Raw genomic sequence first — 19,796 nt, 5'->3', positions numbered from 1 at the left:
CTGGAGCACGATTTCTGTTCTCACCCTGAAGCAAAGTTCTTAACCCGTGGTACTATTTCTGGTTTAGGGGAGTCTATAACCTGAAGCGTATGTAACCTGAAGTGCATGTAACCCGAGGTACCACTGTATTGTATAATCTTCTTCTTCCATCAACTCCATATCAGATTTAAAATAACTGTGACCATGAATGATGACTTTCAGTTGAAACACTAAAAATGCAAATGAGTTCTCTTCAGGAATGTTTATTGAATCAGAAGAAAATCAAAATATACAGCTATTTAGAATTCAGGTGCTAGTTTATATCATTAGTCTTATTCTTCCTTGCTTTTACAATAACAAACATATCTGAATTTTCCATGAACACTATTAAACTTGCATCTCATATGATCTTTTGGAAGCAGGCAAAATTTTGTTCAGTCTTATAATCTGGTATAGTTTTTGTTTAAGGAATTAAGTTTAGTTACAGGCATAAACTAAAAAATGTTGCTGTAAAACTGAAGTGTTTTTCTTTAATGATAAGAAAAAAATTAATAACAAAAGTAAATACATCCTTTGAGTTAGTGATATAAAGGGCTCCATTGTGCTGCATTTTTGTTAATACTTTAATCACTTTCTTTTCAAAAGCTAATTTCCCCCCATTTTATTACATCAAGGAAGAAAATAGATGAGAATGAGTTAGAAGTCCTGTACATTTCAGCCTTTTCAATATTAATAACTTGAAAATCAATTTGAAGCACACTCTTAAAAGTTGAGTTATATGACCTTGGCACTTATAACCACAAACTTTTTTAAAATTAAAAAAATATTGTCAATGTTCAATTTATCAAATGATGATTTTAAAAGCTTTATACTTATTCTTCCACCCTCCACATAATTTTGCCACAAAAACAGAATCCTTCTTATCACCTCCATCTAACTATAATTATTTTAAACAGGACCCTTATTACGCTGTGCAACCCAATGCAATGTCTACTGTTCAATAAATCTTAGTTCTGAGTAATTGTATTTTGTTTAGAATTGCAGGCTTAGAATGTTTTCTTACTCTGTTTGTTAGAATAATCATTCCATCTTCCACATTACCCTATGCAGACATAACACTTAACTGTGGTTTACTTTCTTAACCATGGTTAAGCACTGCATCTGATTAATTAGATGATCATTAAGAGTTGCCTGGAATAGGGTGGGAAACTATGGACTGAAGTGTGTTTGCAAACCATAGTTTGCATTATCTGTGGTTATGTACTGCATCTGTAATGACCAAACCACGGTTAAGACAACAAGTTCGCCCTATATACATGGGGCCATTGTTTCAGGCTTCATAAGCCACAGGTTAGGAAACCACATATTTATGAAGCTGAGAATGACTAACAGAGCTATTCTCTGGTTCTCTAGGAAAACTAGATCTTTTCACTGCAAAGGATAGAACCAGGGTTAGCAACAAATGCTAACCATGCCCATTATATCTGCACCAGGTTACAGAGAGGTGTAAGAAGACTGCCTCCTCTTAAAAGGTTATCTCTCTCACCTGACGATACATCTACAAAACTGATTTTGATTCCTAGAGTAGCCACAGGCAATCGAAAGGAACAACAGCACAGTGAGAGAACTCATACTTTGCAATATTGTAGGTGACAGATTCAATCTCACATATTGGGATGGGAAAGACCTGAGATCTTGGAGGGCTGTGACCATTTAGAGGCAGCAATGCTGAGCTATATGGATCAATGGTCTCAACACAGTATAAGATAACTTCCCCGTGTTCAGAGATAGGCAGGTGGGAAGATCTGAACCTTCAGGTTGCAGTTTTGCTGGCTAACACAAACACTGAGCTTTGACCACCATCTTCCTGAGCAACTTAGTCTCCGCTATTCTGCACGCTTATGACAAGGAAGGATTCTACACCACTTGACTGCAACACTGCTGCGTGCTCACAGTTATTCTAATCAGTCCAGATTAAAATGGTATGATGTGCTGTAAAGATTGTTAACAAGTAGACATCTGCATAGGTACACATAGGTGCACATACAAGTAGACCTTATCTGCATAGGTACACATGCAGGGAGAGCTTGGAATACAGGCTTTTGGATAAGGCACGGTTAAGGCTGTGATCAGCCCGCAAACCAGGGAAACACAGTCTGCATATTGTGTAAAGAAAAAAAGCAATGGAGATACAAATTATGAATATGCTAACCGGGTGCACTAAATTTGGCAGCTCTAATTAGCTGCCCAACATGTTTACTGCAGCTGGGGGTAATAAGAGACTCTCATAATTTTGCTTTCCCCTTGCAGGGGGTGTGAAGTGGATCAATCTGCTGGGCTCAGCCCTGGCCAAAGGCATGCACATTAAGATCTGGTCATCAGAGACGTATGTCTTGGTTCGGTGAGGCTGCCCAGAGACAGAGCATGGGGGGACGGGACCCTGCCATAAGATGGCATGTGGGAGCAGAAGTCTCCATTTCAGGTCGAAACCAAGCATTACTTTAATGCTCTAATTAGCAACCACATCTTGTTTTGAAAAACTCAAGACCAGGCACATGCTTGCCCCGCTTCCCCAATTTTCACTGCAGCACGAAGGAAAGGGAACCTTAACAATTCTCTTCCCAGATGCAATTCTGACAAAAAAATGCCCTCCACTAACAGCAATTAGCTTTGACAGAGTGGAAGAAGATGCTCTTTTTGGTTAATGTTAATCAGCATCGTAGCTGGGGGGGAGGGATAAACCTCCCCTCCCCACATGCCCCTGGTATTCAATTTTAAAGTGCACACATACACAGATGTGGTTGATAATAGAGCTATTAAAGTAACATCTGGCTTTGCCCTAAGAATGGTGAGCTTTTATGCTGTGAGAATTTTTATGTTGGTGGCCATAGTCAATATCGCTCTCCCTACCCCTTGGACTGAGATGACTCTCTTGTCTTTTCCTTTCACATTAACCTTCCCAGCAGCTGAGCTGTCCTCAACTCCAAGAGTTTCTCCATTGCTTTTCTGTGACCTTTAAGTTAGAGTATTTGAAGAAAACTTTCTGAAGAAATCCAGAATGCTTGAGCCTAGCACAGCTATTGTTTGGCAACAACCATATGAAGGAAGGGGGTGGAAGGGAAGAGAAATGAACCGAAGCAAGTCTCCTTTTTTGCACTGCATGGGTGGGGGAAAATGATGGCGGAGATCCAACGATCCGTCATTTGGTTCGGTGTATTCATTACTTGGGTTTCACAAAAGGCACAATTGATACTGGATCTGTTTGTACTTCGGCATCGGACATCCGTTTGGGGCTCTGTTGACAGGGGAAAAAACAGAGAGAGAGAGATGTAATGATATTGATGAAGATGCTAAAAAGCTGATTATGTTGGAGCCTCACATAGGCGTTTTCCACTTACATTCTTACTAAGCTTGTAGCCCATTTTATACAGACAGTGAAATAGGCTGTGTGTAAATTTTCACTTAAAAACAATTCTGCACAATGCTGAGTAAAACAAAAACAGTATCAAAAGAAAACCTATAATATGTCCACAACTATAATATGTCCACAACTAGTAAGTTATGGGGAGGAGCCAGGACTTTGAAATAGTACACCCAGATTTCTGGAAATCTTATTCTTGAGTCAGAGACTGCTTGCATGCTTGCAACTTAAGGTTGGTAAGCAAAAGGACTAGAAACTTGGGTTTTTAAGAAAAGAAAGACGAGGTTATGCACCTAGTGATCCCATTTTGCACTTTCTCTGTGCTTGTGCAGAATCACAGAAAACATCCAGTCCTGGCTGTAGCATCTGAAAGCTCATGTCTCGGGAAAGTTTATTTTGCATTTAATGTCATTCATAAGATAACCTTCATGTGGTTTGAATTATTCATGCAGAAAGCCAATATGTTGTGGGGCCTTATGTGGGCAAGAAGAGCTTAGACCAGTGTAGGTTTGCCAGTTCTAACATATTAAAAGTTTTGACCGTATGTACATATATTGTTAAAAAAAATAAATCACCATTAGCGTTCACATGTATAAGGAAGGCTCAAATAAATGATGTTATTAGCAGTTGCCCCAAGAAGTCTCTGCTTATCCCTTTAGCTTTCCTTAGAGCAAGCAGTTGGAAGAGATGAAGTAAAAGTGCTCTCCGTATATAGACGTATGTATTGCTGTTGTTAATTTAGTGCCCCCTGCTAAATGATTAGCAATTGGAAAAAATAAAGCACAGTCCTGCCCAAAGGCTCACAATCTAGAAGACATGACACATATATGAACAGGAGATGGGAAAGGGTCAGAAGTGGGATTGATCCAGCAGAAGAAAAGTTGTAAAACAGGCAGTCAGGTTCACAGTCCAAGATTCACAGGAAATGTATGATGGTGGCGGCTGTTGAATCAGCCTTTTTACCCAGTGTTTCTCTATTCAATACTGGACTAAGTGCTACCCCACTGCTGTTGCCACCGGACAAGGGCCATCAGGGGTGGCACTGGGTTGGGGTGGAAGGAGGAAGAAGTAGTAGGGAGAAATTTACCTTACTTGCATTTTAATGCAATTTTAATGCAAAAATTATCTAATTTGTATGTCTCCAAACAATGCATGAACCATAACACAATTATCCATCAAAATCCAGACTTTTCTGAATTTTGCAATTCAGTTCTCCAGCCAAAAATTGTTTACAAAAATGTATAAAAAGGGGTGTGTGTACTAAAATGCAGAAACACCATGCAACAATGCATCATAGTAGGAAAATTGTTTGCAGAAATGTGTATATAAGGCAAAATTGCACACAAACGTGTATAGATTAGGAGAAAACCCAGATTTTTTTTCTTTTTTGCAGAGGAAAAAAGAAAAAAGAAAAAAGAAAAAGTTAAAGACTGCTATGGAAACATGGAGAACTGAATATAACTTTGGAAAAATGAGAAACCAAAATTGAGAGATTTGTCCATGCCTAAGGAGAAGTCTCCTTGCCCAGCCCCCCTTTAAATTTAGCACCGGCCCTGCTCTTTACCAAACGCATTACAACCCCAATTGACAAACTGTGGCATACAAGTGAACTAACTCCTGGGAACAGAACATGCTTATACACGAAAGCTTCCCAGAATGGTGGCTACATCAGGATTGCTAAAGAAAAATGAAAGGTAACGTACAAGGCCCTTAAAAAACCCTCCGAATGACTGTCTCTTCTCTATCCTCTTCACAGGGTTTTCCTTCGCAGCTTCCCCTCCGTTCTGAAGGGAGTCTGTCTCGGCTGTTTGTTGCTCTGTGGAGTCTGGCTGGTCTTTGGCTTCCTGTTTGTTTCCTTGCTGCTTCTCTGCTGAACTCTCTTGGCTCCTCTCAGCCACAGGTTCTCTGTTCTCAGCCTGGGTCAAGGGCCTGTCTTTGAAGTCCAGTGTCTAAAGCAGTTTCAAACAGCAGTTATTTTTTAAAAGAAAGAAAGAAAGAAAGAAAGAAATGCATTTGGCAGGAGGCCCCCCAGTTTATTTAAAATTAAAACTCCCTCGCCTCCAATGCACATGCAACCCAAATGGTGGAAAATCTATTTGCTGCAATCCTATGCACACTTAATGAGGAAATAAGAGCCATGGTAGGGCTTATTTCTCCCTGCACATGCATAGGATTGGGCTGCACATCATAATACTAGTATGTTCAGCCTGCCCCCCCCCCCCAAGTTGCCCTTTTTACAGTTGTGGGACTGCTCTCGTGGAGGAAAATGCACAAGTGGCTTTCTGCAAAGCATTTCTTTTTACACATGTCTTTTTTTTTTAATATTTCTCCATGCATAATAAAAAATTGAGGAAGGCATTTAAGTTAGGGCCATGTCTAGATGGATCTTATTCAGGCATCCCACAAACAGAGTTTCCTAACATGTTTTTAGAGAGTGTCCAAAGCATGCCACAAATATAACCTTGAGAGTAGTTACAACAATCCTCTAAAGCAGTCCAGGGTGACTGCCACTCCCATATTATAGATGGAGTTCTGAGGCTAAGAGGCAGCAGTTTGCTGAAGGCTGCTTAGTGACTTCAAGGCTGCAGCGATATTTGAACCACATGGCAAGACACATGGGCTGTTTGAATCAATGCCGCTCACCCAATTGACTGGAACCAGCTGCAGATGAACGTGGGATTTGCATGGTGTACTGCTTAACACTGCAATAACCGCCACAGTTTCCTAAACCAAAAAGGTATTCCCCCTTTTTGTGACAGAGCACTTTCTTTCTGAAAATTAACTATGAACCCCAAAATTTAGGATCCCCTCCAAACCTGTGCCAAAGTTTTGCAGTTGTTTTGCAGCGAAAACCCCACATTTCACTGCACCCCACAAAATGAGTAATCGATACATCAAACACAGGGTTCGTACTTAACATTATCTACAAACCTTAAAATTTGGAATCCCTAATGGGACCACTTTATTTGCATGCAGAAGGCCCTAGTTAAATCCTTGGCATCTCCAGGTGAGGCTTGGAGAATCCCTTTCTCAAATCCTGCAGAGCCACTGTCAATCAGTGTAGTCAGTACTGAACTATATAGATTTCTGGCCTGACTTGGTATAATGCAGTTTCTCATGTTGGCAACTAGGCTGGCCAGATGCAAAGGAGATCAGGGCTCCTGCACCTTTCATAGTTATGCAGAGTAGGAAATGTCATCAGGTATAATTTGCATAATAATAGGATCTATAATCTGGAGCCTAGGAAGTTACCATCTAAACACAACCCCAGAGACACAATGTTTTCTCATGCATGCATGCAACAACAGCATTACAACAAAGCAGTAACAGTGTTCTCTTCCCAAGCCATGAAGCATGAAACCAAAAGATGGGAGACAGAGACAGAGAAAGATTTGAAAGATCAAGATAACAGATAAATGACACTGGGCTACAGAAAAGAAAGATTGCATGGACAAATTTCCACAGTGCAAAATTACAATACTCCACCAGAAGATTGACAAGCCATGATTTGGTCAAGGTAGTCCAATGCCATAGAAAATTCTGCATGGAATTGCAAATGGAGAAAACATGACTTTTTACATTCATTCATTTTTAAAATATTATTATTATTGTTTCCAAAGTAACAACAATAACAAGACAGTTCACTATAGCAAAGGGAGTGAAATAAGAACAGGATATGGACAAAGTTCAAAAAGGTTCACAACAAAATGCTACAGTTTGTTTAAAAGAAAGAGGAAGTGAACGGCAATGTTAGATTACAAAGTGAAACAAAATAATATGCACCCCTTTCCCTGCCTTTAGTCATTATTGTGCATCTGGGATGTTATGCCCAAGCTATACATCTGGAAGCCACACACATGCTTTAAAGGTGGCTGAAAGTCACAGGTCATGATATTTTCAGGGTTTATAGGCAACCTGTGGGTTAACATAAAACTCTTAAGTTTTAATTATTATTTTTTAAAAAAACATTCTGAATTTAATTTGCTCGGGCAGTGTGCCTTGGTATATGAAACCTCTGAATCCATACCTCTGGCATAATAACATTTACAGAATGCAGAATCAGCTTCTGGAATCTGCATGAAGAAAGTTCCCATGCTGTTTCTTTTCAAACATCCCTACTTTATTGTCTAGGCTGGTGCACAAGCAGTTCCTTGCTCAAGACTCAAACCACAATTAAGAGATGTAGGTGTGGGCTGCTTGATTGCAGAGACCCTCACTCATAGTTGCCAACTCCCTGGGACCCTGGGTGCCTTAGCACCCACAAAATTCCCCATGAAGGGGCCGGGTACCTACAAATTTTGGTGCCATGGTCATGCACACTGCATGGCACCCATGGCCCCAGGCAACCATGGTCGCAGGACCATGCTGGCACTCCTGCCCTCCCTGTAGCTCTTCCCTTCTTCTCTCTGTAGCTCTTCAATTTCTCCCAATACCTACAGTTTTTATCAGCCACACCATTAACCACTGTGATAACACAAGCCCAGTATTTGAAACAAAGGTTAGCTTAGGTGCATCATTGTCAACCATGGTTACAACAAAGAATGACTAAAGGCTAGGGATGGCTGACTGAACCATGGCAAACAAGCAAACTATGAGCAGTAAGCCATAGAACAAACTTTGGCTTCAGTTCCTGGTTTGTCTGCTAGTTAAACAATGAGCCTGGGTTAGGATGTAACACTAAGCCAAACCATGGCTTGGCTCTCTGGAATGGAGCAGCAGCAGGACCAGCAAAGAAGCAAAGCAGTTCTCTCCAGGAACCCACATGCCTGCTCATGCACGCCATGATTTGGTTTAGTGTTCCATGCAGACTGGGCCATTATGTCTACACAAACTATTCATGGCTGGTTTGAATTAAAAGCTGAGGGACTGACATAAGGGAAAGGTGGGTTGGGGAAGCACTAAAGGAAGTATATGACCCTCTAGCAATTGCTAAGGATGTACAGTTATGAGGAAAGAATTGGTTTTCCCCCCGTTTCCACCTGCAGCGAAACTGTTAAAAACACAGGAGCTCAGCATTTTTTAAAATGCAGCCCCACTGCAGCCACCCAGTGATTTCTAAGATCATCCCACTCCTTCTCTTCACAATTTTCAGCTGACTGTGAAGAACAAATGGTGGTGTCAAGAAAAGGTTGCCCTTGAGCTAAGTGGAAAGAGCATGTTCAGGATATCATCTTATCTTTCAATCAGGCAGAATATCAGCATGTTTCAAAGCAGCAAATTTGGCACATTTTAATGTTGAAGGAAAGAACGCAGGGAAATAGAAGAAAGGAAAGCTGTAAATAATGAACTGTATCGCTCCCCTTCCTAACAGCTGATCCAGACCCAACAATCTGTCTCAGCCTGTAGGCAGCTCGCATTTCTTGAGAAAGGAAAACCAGATTAACGGGATCATAGTTTTCCCGACGGATTCTACTCACGTCTGCCCCAGAGATTTTAATTGACTCGAGACCTGAATCAATCAAACTCTTCAACCTTTGGTGGACTGCATTTCGGTAAAGATCAGGAAAGTGATAGCAGAGCATCCAAGGAGGGGATACCCCACCAGAGGACAAATGGGCCCTTGCACTGGCAGTGCTCCAGAGTGGTGCAGCAAAGAGTCTGCTTCTGTACTTTTTTGCTGTGCGGTGACCTCTCCCCTCTTCTTTCAAGGCTCTATACTGTTGCCACCACCATGAAGTTAAATGGAGCTGATTGGGAACTGTTCCCTTAGCAACGGTGAAGTGTTGTAGGCACATTGCATATGTAGAGTGTTATAACGTAAGGCCTCAAGGCTTACTGAAAGGGACGGTCGGCTAAATGAATTGATAACAACCAGTGCAATGCCCAACACCAAACATCGTAAAGAAAAGTAAGTGTCCCCTATTTACCCAGTGCAAACTGAGAAGGGATGTTTATTTGTTACACTTATTGCCTACTTTTCTTGCAAAGAGCTCACAGTGGCTTATATATGGTTCATGGGCAGTCAGTCCTTCATCCAGAGAGCTTACACACCCCACACACTGGGTGCATCTTCCAATTTTATGTTGCCCCTGGAGGGGTTGCAATGGGCCAATGGGACCCCTGAGCCCCCAAAAGATAAGCTTCTGCTAGCTCACAGGCTTCAGCAATAGGCCTGTGTTTTGTGGTTCGCAATGGACAGCAATGAGTATCCACATTTCACAAATGAAAGCTATCAGTCTGCTGCCTGTACTGTCCACATCAGGTACTAAATCTCAAATCATTTGATCCAATATATGAAGGCTGCAGTACAGCCATTTCTACTTCGTTATGTATTAATGGTGGCAAAGGTTTTAACAGCACATAACTGGGAAAAAGAAGCTAAGGTACTTATAATCACTGGTTGCAGAGCTAACCTTTAATTAAATGCAATAAATTAATATACTAGTTGGAAGTTCACTTTTGCAATGGAACACGACTTCCACTTGCAAGATAGGACCTTCCTCTTCTCTTCCTGTGATGCCCTCCACCCCAAATCTGCTCTGGAAAGTCCCCCAACACTCTGGAACAGTTATTGAGGGTGATCAGGGACTGAGAGGAGAGGAGAGGAGAAGTTCTGCATAAGTGAAAATCTGCTGTGTGAGCAGAACAGCAGTGTTGGATACAGCCCATTAACTTTTAAATGTATTATTTCACTACTGTAGAAGAAATAGCAAACTAAGTTAATATGAAGTGAATGGACTTGATACAGTATTAAGAACTTTACACAGATGCCAGACTGACATGCACTACACATAAAAATAAGAACATAGGGAGGGTTTTAAGACAAACATGAGAACAAACATACAGATAAGATGGAATTCTCTTTATTTATCCTTGTGTTGAATTTTTGTAAAGATTTGATAGCTTAAAATGATGTTGGAGGTTCTTTAGAAATGTATAAAATGCATGAACTATTGGATATATGCTTGCAGTGCTTTTGATAAATCTGGTCATTTAAAAACCCAAACAATTTATTAATTTTAGTTTTGACTGCAATTATGGATACAGAGATTTGTTTCCAAAGGCAATGGTGACAGTTTTTAAACCCAACAGTCCCAAATTCAGCTGCAAAAAATGAAGGAAGTAAAGTAAGGAACACAATTGGTCAGAGGCTGAACAAAACATGCTCAGTGAACAGATGAGTTTTGCTGTCATGAAAGAAGAAGCAGCAGCAAAGTAAGGCTCCGGAAGTAGATACCAGATGAACCCATCACCAAGAGAAGATTGAATCCATACACTTACTTGGGCATCAGGGGCTTGCCCATTTACCTCTTCTGGAGCAACTACTACTGCGTCACCTCTGACTGGCTAGAATAACAAAGGGTTAGATGCATTTCTTCTTGCCATGTTTCTGTAGTGCTGTGGTTACAGAGGACTTTAACAGACAATGCTAGCTAGATTCCTTAGCCCCTAACCCTGTTTTTACACTTGTGAACTTTTTTCAAATGAATCCAATCCAGATAATGCATACCTCCCTCTTTCCAATCTATGGAGCCCTTTAAACATGTCAATTTAGGGCAAATGTGGAGACTTCTCATTTCCTCGGGTGTTCTTTATAGGCTTGCTGTGATTTTGAAGGCAGGCAACAACTTTGGGCAGGTCCTGTTAGAGTTCACTGGTGGGTGCTGTTTGACTGAGTGTGTGGAGTGAAAAATCAACAAACATTTAGAAGAGGGAATGGCCTTAAGGTTCTCCAGAAAGTGGGGTAAATGTGGATTAAATGGGAGGAAATTATACATTGGCATTTTGATGCTGGCAGTGTCCAGAAACTTGCATGTATGAAGAGTTTTGATTCCACAATACACACCTGCCTGGAACTTCTAAGTGCCCATTATCTGTTGTATGACTTATATGGAGGTGGTGAGTTTACTCTGTAGGTCTGACTGTTTCTAATATGGTGCCTGTTGCAGGAGGTGGAAGTAAGGAAGGGAGGTGAGATCATGAGAGGAATTGCTCCACCATAGGCCACCAACAAATGTTGCGGTACTCTAACTACTCTGTTTGGCTTTTTCAAATACTTTACAAATTAAGCCCTCCTAGGTCATACTTTATACCTCCTGCCATACAGATTCAAAAATACCCTTCTTACCAATTTAAATAATTTCCTCAGATCCTTAGTTTTGCTGGGCTTCTCATCTCCTTTGGACTTTACTTCTGCTGCTTCCTGACTTCTGCTTTCGACTTTAGCTGGGGCTTGGGGAGATGCTTCGATCCTCTCCGTGTTTATCACCTCGATGTCATCTGTTGGAGTCTGCAGGTTATTTGTAACAAATGTTAAGGAACAGCGGAATGCATTTAGATAAATTAAGATGGCCTACTTTAGAAATTCAGAATCACTTACGAGAATAAGAGCCATCATCTCAGAAGGATGAACATTTATTTCAAACTTAAAGAGACCGATTTTATAGGAAACAGGTTGGATTTTTGCACCCTGGATGCCACTCCCACCTTCTGTGAAACACAACTAGATTTTAGAGTTTCCTTGGAGAAAATCCTTTCTGGTAACTTCCTGAATATGTTTGGCTGCTTATAAAAGCTAACAAACTGCTTCAGTGATATAAACTACTTTGAGACCTGTTGATAGTCCACAAATGACTTAAACAAACAGACCATCAGATCCCTTCCCAAAGAAAATTAGCATGCCAGGTGGAAAATTAGGTTAGAACCTTTTCCCCTGGCATGCTACATTTCTACATGCATGGCATTTATTTTTATGTGAGAGAAACATCAGACATGCCATCCCGCCTACTTGCAGCATGAAGTGGTATAGCATAGCAAGAGTACAAGTGATTTCATTGTATGTATGGATAAAGCTCAGATTCACATGCCCATGGTATCTGTAAATATCGCTGCTCATTCTACTTTTGGCATGGCAATGGTGGAATTTCTGCAACACTGTGATTAACAAAGTGCCAAGGAGGTAGGCTATGAAATCCCTACTGCCTGTTTACTCACTGGTGCGGTAACCCATAACATTAGATGTTGGGGAGGAACTGAATGTTAGGCAGCAGAGAGTTGCTGCTGAAAGGTGGCAGTCTGTGATCCAGTTCTCCCATTTCTCCTTGGTAGCGTGAAGTGAAATTTCCCATGGTATTGACCAACATAATGTGCTACCCTGCCGCTGACCAGGGGGCAGTCAGTTATGTGGAGCAGAGTTGGGGAAACCCATAAAGCTGTGTTGTCAAGCATGTGGGCAAGATTAGCAAAATAGTCACAAGGAAAAAGGAGAAAACTGAACACAGAGCTGCTTTTCTTGCCAGCAGCCCATTGTTTGCATCACAATGTGCAGTTTCACGCTTAAATTCAAGAGTGAAGTAACCATTAGCTACTTAGCCTGTGGTGTTATTAACAGTAGTAACAGAAATTACATCAGTTGAGGACCCCTCCAGACATTTTGCGGGTGTTCATTAGTGGTGGATTTATACTGGACAGTCCACTTTATTAGTTGTTGGGAGACGCCGCTGCAATGTTGGAAAGGAGTCTGAAGGGGCACTCTTGTGCTATGGCACAGCAAATTATGACCAGCGAACATTTGTGGTATGGAATGTTACAGGGTTTCAGGAGGAAGTTGGGGAGATGCACTGTTTGGAAATGCATCAGTACGTTTGCCCCACTGAAAGCAGGATTGCAAATAATCACCCCGATACCACCATCAGCACAAATAATCATGAATTCACATAAAATGGATGTCTGGAGAGGTCCTGAGTTTACTGACAAGACAGTTAGAACAAATAATAAATCAGGAATAAACAAAATACACAACCTTAAAAAGAACCAGCACCATTATTAGCGGCTGTGATATGGTCACCATGTCATCTTCAACTTTTATTTTACTCTTAGTATAAAATCTAATGCAGCATTGCTATATTGCAACAAAAGATGACTGAACAGAAAGACAGAATACCTTAAATCTCAGCTATGAAATAAAATACAGCATGGACATTAAAATCCAATGGCACCGTTCAAAGAAACCCTTGTAACCACTCCAGAACAACAAATATTGATGTGGTGCTTGTCAAACTGCATCCCCATTGATGTAAATTTTATTAGCATATGGCATTAGCTGTTGCACTGATGCAATTAAATTTGGTCTTCCAGCTCACCAGATGTAACCAGTTATCTAGCTGCAGGAGTTTGTTCTCTTCCCAAAGCAGAATGCATCCTCAATAAGGCAGAGCAGAAGCAATCTCCTGGGACTTCGTTTTTTTAAAAAACAGTATAGTGTGGGATCATATTACAGCCAGTGCTGCTACAGCTGTAGCCCAAATGCGTTCTGTCTCTCATGCTATGTTGATGCAGTGGGTTTAGTTTCACTAGTGATAACAGTTGTATCCTGGGAGGAAATTCCAGGCACGTCTGGGTTCAAGGAAAATATCCAGTCACCCAGGAAGCCTAACTGACTGGCTATTTTATGGCTTACCAAAAACATAATGGTGTATTGATGGTACCCCTGCTACTGATTTGACTCTCATTTGCTGATGACGGTTACTCTTGCTGATGTTTCCATATACTGACAAGGGATACCTCAGCTGATGTGTTAATAGAGGTATGTTTGAAGAGATTGGCTGTAATTAAATCTAGCACAAATAAAGCAACGTTTGATGTTTCAAGTTGCTATTATATTGCAGGTTGCTTTGAGCTTTTGCGAAATGGACAGGGCATGCATATAAGACAAATGAGCGGTTATTTCCTTTAGCTCTGCTGCTCAATGAGCAATTTCTGAATTCATTGACATGTGCAAGTAAATAAATAAAGACTCTCCCATGGAAAACCTGCATTTAATCTGGCTTTGCTGTGGCATCATCAGTTCTAAGAAGCCTTTCAACACTGGGTCAACCCAGGACCTATTGTGAGGTATATGAAAAAAACTCCTATAAATAAATCTAGCCAGAAAGGAAAATGGCTATCCAGAAAATCTACACGTACCTTTTTTCGAAAGAATTTACTTAGGGGTGTAGGAGTAGAAGAAGATCTCTCCTTTGTTATTATTATTTCTTTTGGAGTTTCGTTGGTGACAACCACTGTCGCTGTGGCTGGTTGTGGCGCAGGAGGGTCAGGAGCCCTTGTGTTCTGCTTTGCGGCTGGACTCTCCTGTGGTGGAGTGACGTTTGCTTCCGATGTCACGGTAGCAGTGATTACAGGCTGCTCAGCAATCTGGAAACATACACAAGAATTTGTAAATAGACAAAGGGCCATTTAAAAATTTGCAGAATGGATCGGTGCTGGCCCACGCCAGACATTTACCTCAACACACATTTAAAGCACACGGCTTCCCCCCAAAGAACCATGGGAACAATAGTTTCTTAACGGTGCTGGGAACTGTAGTTCGGTGAGGGAGAAACTGCAGTTCTCAGGATTCTTGGGCAGGGAGAGTAATGTGTGCTGAATGTGTTTTCAAAAAGTGGGGGGAATAATAAGGATGGGGGGAAAGATACAAGATAACATGACACAACTATAGCTTATGAAAGAGCATCCATTCCTATATTTTTATGCATACCCTGTGCTTTATGGCAGCCTTCCCCAATTTAGTGCCCTCTAAAAGCTATGGTTTTCCCAGTAGTGATGTATGGAAGTGAAAGCTGGACCATAAAGAAGGCTGATCTCTGAAGAATTGATGCTTTTGAATTATGGTGCTGGAGGAGACTCTTGAGAGTCCCATGGACTGCAAGAAGATCAAACCTATCCATTCTTAAGGAAATCAGCCCTGAGTGCTCACTGGAAGGACAGATCCTGAAGCTGAGGCTCCAATACTTTGGCCACCTCATGAGAAGAGAAGACTCCCTGGAAAAGTCCCTGATGCTGGGAAAGATGGAGGGCACAAGGAGAAGGGGACAACAGAGGATGAGATGGTTGGATAGTGTTCTCGAAGCTACCAGCATGGGTTTGACCAAACTGCGGGAGGCAGTGGAAGATAGAAGTTCCTGGCGTGCTCTGGTCCATGGGGTCACGAAGAATCGGACACAATTAAACGACAAAGATGTTTTGGATTACAATTCCCAGCATGGCAGCACTGGCTGATAGTGCTGAGAGCTGTAGTACTAAACATCTGGAGAGTACCAGTTGTGGAAGGCTGGGTTATAGCATGGGCGAAGAGGAAATGACTTTTATAGGAAATGACTTTTAAAGTCACATTTTGGGCACATGATTGCTCTCTATACATTTGGACACTTAAGCTATCGTAACCAAATTCTACATGGTGGATCCTGAGATCAAAGAGCAAGTTTTTGTCTATTTTGATACAACTGGATGCCATTTTGAATCAAGATGGTAGGCTGAACTGTTCTGCACTGATTTTAACCACTAGTTTCAAAATGGCACTGATTTTTATTTTTATTTTTTAGTTTGCTGAATTCATGAGCAATGCCAGGTAAGAGACTGTTAGCTCTCTATTAATCTGAAACTTGTAGAAATGTTCTTTGCAACTGGAAACTCATGAATGCTTTTCAACAGTGTTACTCACTTTGGTATTTGCTGCCTGCTGGGCATCTTTCTTTGCCTAAAAGAAGAGGAAATGCACATACACAAGTCATTTGGGGCTTTGTCATTCCATACATCCCAGTACTTGTGATTATGAACAGGGATAGAGTCACACGATCAGTTTGCCTTACGGCAAATATAATGAAACCCTATAACTCGGAACAGTGTTCAAAACTCCCATTCTTTTAGGCGCATTCTGTGACAGGGGATTTCATTAGTGCGAGCAGTTTCTGAACTCTGGGCGCAGTACTGCTCCTAAAATTTCAGATTAAAACTGCAGAGTGGAAGGAAAGGAGGACCTTTTTCTGCTTCCCCACTTCCAGCTACTCTCTGAAGACTGAAGAAGAGACCCTTTTAAGAAAATTAAGGGGGTGGGCAGGGGAAGGACTAGACCATGTGAAAAATGAACATAATATTTTAACTGCAGTTCTTTCATTTTTCAGCTTTGTATTCTTGTTATTAAAAAGTGTGCCTAGACATTTTGTTGTTGTTCAAAGTGACAGTCATGGCAACTGTTCCTGTTCCACCATAAATTCCTAGTGAAAGTGACCATTTTTGAAAACATAGTACGCATTCATATCTTCCATTGTATATTTCTCTCATACAGTGGTACCTTAGGTTACATACACTTCAGATTACAGACTCCGCTAACCCAGAAACAATACCTCAGGTTAAGAACTTACTTTGCTTCAGGATGAGAACAGAAATCGTGCTCTGGTGGCACGGCAGCAGCAGAAGGCCCCATTAGCTAAAGTGGTGCTTCATGTTAAGAACAGTTTCAGGTTAAGAACAGAACTCCGAAACGAATTAAGTACTTAACCTGAGGTACCACTGTGTACAATAATGAACTCCTCATGTAATCCCAATGCACCAATGAACTTGTTTCCAGCTATTAGTATTTATGTTATTTCGGTTGTTTTTTTAGAAAACATACTTTTGGTTGAAATTAGTGTTAACATTAAGACCTGAAAAACAATGTTTCCCTGGTTCAGAAGGTGACCATGGTTTTGAGGAAGAATGTGCTGGCTTCAGAAGATATGAGGTACGGGGACAACAGGAAGCAAGACTGGCAGCTCCTGTTCACTGTGCCACTTTATAAATTTCATAGTGAAGTTTGCACATCTCCCTCTGTGACAAGATGCACATCTTGCAGATGTGTGAGCATGCATCTATCAATGTATATATTTAATTAGCAAAACGTACTATGAAGCAACCTTTTCCCAGCTTGATCCTCGTGTCTACTCAGACATACTTACACCTGAACTACCTGAGATTTATTTCTTTTTAAGCACAGTTAGGGCTGGAGCCTCAAAACTTTTCTCTTGACCCTAAATAGGATCTTGTAGTTACAACTTCTATAGCTCATCCCCCTTCAGGTGAATGTGTTGATCTTTCCTTTTCAAATACAGCAACTGATATGATACTTTCGTTTGGAGCAGCCTAACTGCCTTTCCCACTACCATTCTATTCCAAATCAATGCACTTATTATGTAATCCCCTCTACTCCCAAAAATTCCATGTGGGTGTCTGAGTGGAATTTCTGAACTCAGAAATTAACTTCATTTTCCATCCACAGCTCAAGGGTCTTTGTCTATATGCATTCCTCAGGATAGAATGCTCCCATTCTTTTCCTGCAAACAGAAATATTGATACTTAATATTGAATAATAATACGTTGACGTGGTTTTGGCTACGATTTTGTACTAATACAAATCCTACAATTCTTCAAAATTAGCCATGCATTCATTCTGGGTCTTTACAGCTACTGCTTTGCTCTACAAGTGTGAGGGAGTTTCAGGGAACCAGCTGTCTACAGTTATCTGAAGAGTTATCCTAAAGGAGCAAGATTTTAGCTTGAGGGTACTCTTGGATCCATCATTGTCACTGGAGGCGCAAGTGGCCGCTATGGTGTGGAATGCTTCTTACGAGTGGAGCGCACATTCAAATTTCCCCCTTTCACTGATGGGAGTTATATCGAATTCTGTTATTCTATATTTCAGTTTTACAGTGCTGGTCCAGTAGCTTTCTGGAGCTTCTTCAAGACTGCTAGAAAGAGACACCACAAATAGCACAACCACTGGGCCCCCTACCTGTTGCAGGACCGTTAATATAATGGCATGTGAAATTCTCTGAATGCTTTACATGCATGTCAGGTGTAATTTTAATAGTCTCTTTTTGACTTCATTGTTTGTCAGATCGAACCTCAGGTTAAAGGCAGCACGGGCATTGTTAGTGAGAGGGAGTTATTAACACAACATGGGAAATGGTCAATATGAATTGGTTAGAGGGTTTTCCTTCCTGAACCCTGAATTCACAGATGTTGCTTAAGGAGTAGATTTCCAGACTCTAAAACACTCAAGACGCCTTCTTTCTCCCTCCCCACTAAGCTGGATTTTGCCCTTCAGGGAGTCTGATCCTTGCAGTTTTTCATTCTGCGTCAACAATGCGAAGACTCATCTGCTGCCATTCAGGGTTCCATTTTTGTTAGTCTCCAGTACCAACCTTATGCCTAAACAGTTTGCTAAATGTACTGTGTCCTAATCTGGGGCTGTCTGGCTTCTTTTTCTTGGTGCCTTTCACGTGGGAATCGGCCGCCGTCTTCTCAGAAAGCTGCCCGCCAAGGCCTGTTTGAGATCCCTTTTGGGCGACATCATTCAAAGCTGAGTCTCCACTGCAGCCTGTGTTGTCCTTTTGCTCACAACATTTATTTACTTAGCAAGATATATATACCATTTAATCAAAGAAATATCTCTATGGCAGAGGTTTGCAGAACAGCGTAAAATACTCATTTTAAAAAAGCCTTTAAAAAGGGCAGGTAACAACAGTATCAAAATATGGATAAAAATCAGCAGCTCTCTTTAACCCCCCCCCCCAATGTACATAATACAATTACACATCCTGTTAAAATGGTAAAGGGACCCCTGACCATTAAGTCCAGTCGCGGCCAATTCTGGGGTTGCGGCACTCATCTTGCTTTATTGGCCGAGGGAGCCGGCGTACAGCTTTCGGGTCATGTGGCCAGCATGACTAAGCTGCTTCTGGCAAACCAGAGCATCGCACAGAAATGCCGTTTACCTTCCCGCCAGAGTGGTACCTATTTATCTACTTGCACTTTGATGTGCTTTCAAACTGCTAGGTTTGCAGGAGCAGGGACCGAGCAACAGGCACTCACCCTAATGAAAAAAGCTTTTTAGCAGTGTTGAGTACAACCTAGGCCAAATATTAACAGGCAGGGAGTTCAAGAAAACAGGTTCTGCACACTCAAAAATCAATTGCTTACAAGTGCAGAACAAATCTTTTGTGACACTTGTAAATGTGCCTATGCATTAGAAGAATTATATGCACTATAATGTCATAAAATAGTGTCCATATCTACACATCTCTCCAATGAAAAGGACTCTGCGTTTCACTTATTTAAGAACTATCTCACTGTCTCTCCCCCAAAACATTCTTGAGGCTGGGCTGGTGAGCCTCTAACACAGCCCCCTCCCTGGTCACCCCCCTTAGCAGCCCTGCTCCTCAGCGCTTTTGCCTGACTGGAATGTGTCCTTGAACTGTGATAGTGTTTCTTGTTTGCCTGGGTGGAAAACAGAGAGAGATGAATTTCTGAAGAAACGGCTGGCTTTGGTGTGGCTGGAACGCAGCCCACTGAATAAGTTCAAGAGTTACATCTATTGGCCTCCTTTTTTTATTTCATTACATTTGGCCCCACATACAAGTGCCATGTGTTTCCCAGAAGGCTGCCCATGAAGAAATGTGGCCTTTAGGACATAAAAATGCCCCCTACCCTTGTGTTAAGTTAAATCATACAGCAGGGGGGGAAATCACTATTATAACGAGTACTGCTTAAGCACACCATTCTGTGCACTAGTCAAACCTTCAGCCTTCATGCAACCCTTTCAAATATTGATTCATCTGCTGAGAAACAGCTACATCTTTGG

At 41.4% G+C, this 19,796-nt stretch overlaps 1 protein-coding gene across 7 annotated transcripts in view; it reads right to left on the bottom strand.

Moving 5' to 3' along the window:
• Positions 1-226: 226 nt before the first annotated feature.
• Positions 227-19,796, bottom strand: part of BCAS1 (brain enriched myelin associated protein 1) — a 54,107-nt gene continuing 34,537 nt past the window's right edge. Inside the window, exons 7-13 of one of the 7 annotated variants that reach the window (XM_083744352.1) lie at positions 18,358-18,492; positions 15,840-15,875; positions 14,306-14,533; positions 11,469-11,630; positions 10,622-10,687; positions 5,104-5,349; positions 227-3,274 (exon numbers count right to left, since the gene is read on the bottom strand). In XM_083744352.1, coding sequence (XP_083600478.1) covers positions 3,200-3,274; positions 5,104-5,349; positions 10,622-10,687; positions 11,469-11,630; positions 14,306-14,533; positions 15,840-15,875; positions 18,358-18,492 — 948 coding nt within the window. In that variant the 3' untranslated portion in view covers positions 227-3,199. Of the gene's footprint in view, positions 3,275-5,103; positions 5,350-5,385; positions 6,941-10,621; positions 10,688-11,468; positions 11,631-14,305; positions 14,534-15,839; positions 15,876-18,357; positions 18,493-19,796 lie in introns of those variants that run through there. The other 6 variants (XM_083744354.1, XM_083744355.1, XM_083744353.1 and 3 more) reach the window with 6 other exon arrangements.

This window comes from Podarcis gaigeae (genome assembly GCF_964106915.1).
Source record: "Podarcis gaigeae genome assembly, chromosome: 6".
Lineage (NCBI taxonomy): Eukaryota > Metazoa > Chordata > Lepidosauria > Squamata > Lacertidae > Podarcis > Podarcis gaigeae.
The sequence above is the reverse complement of the archived record's forward strand: the minus strand, read 5'-3'. Positions and strand labels throughout refer to the sequence as shown.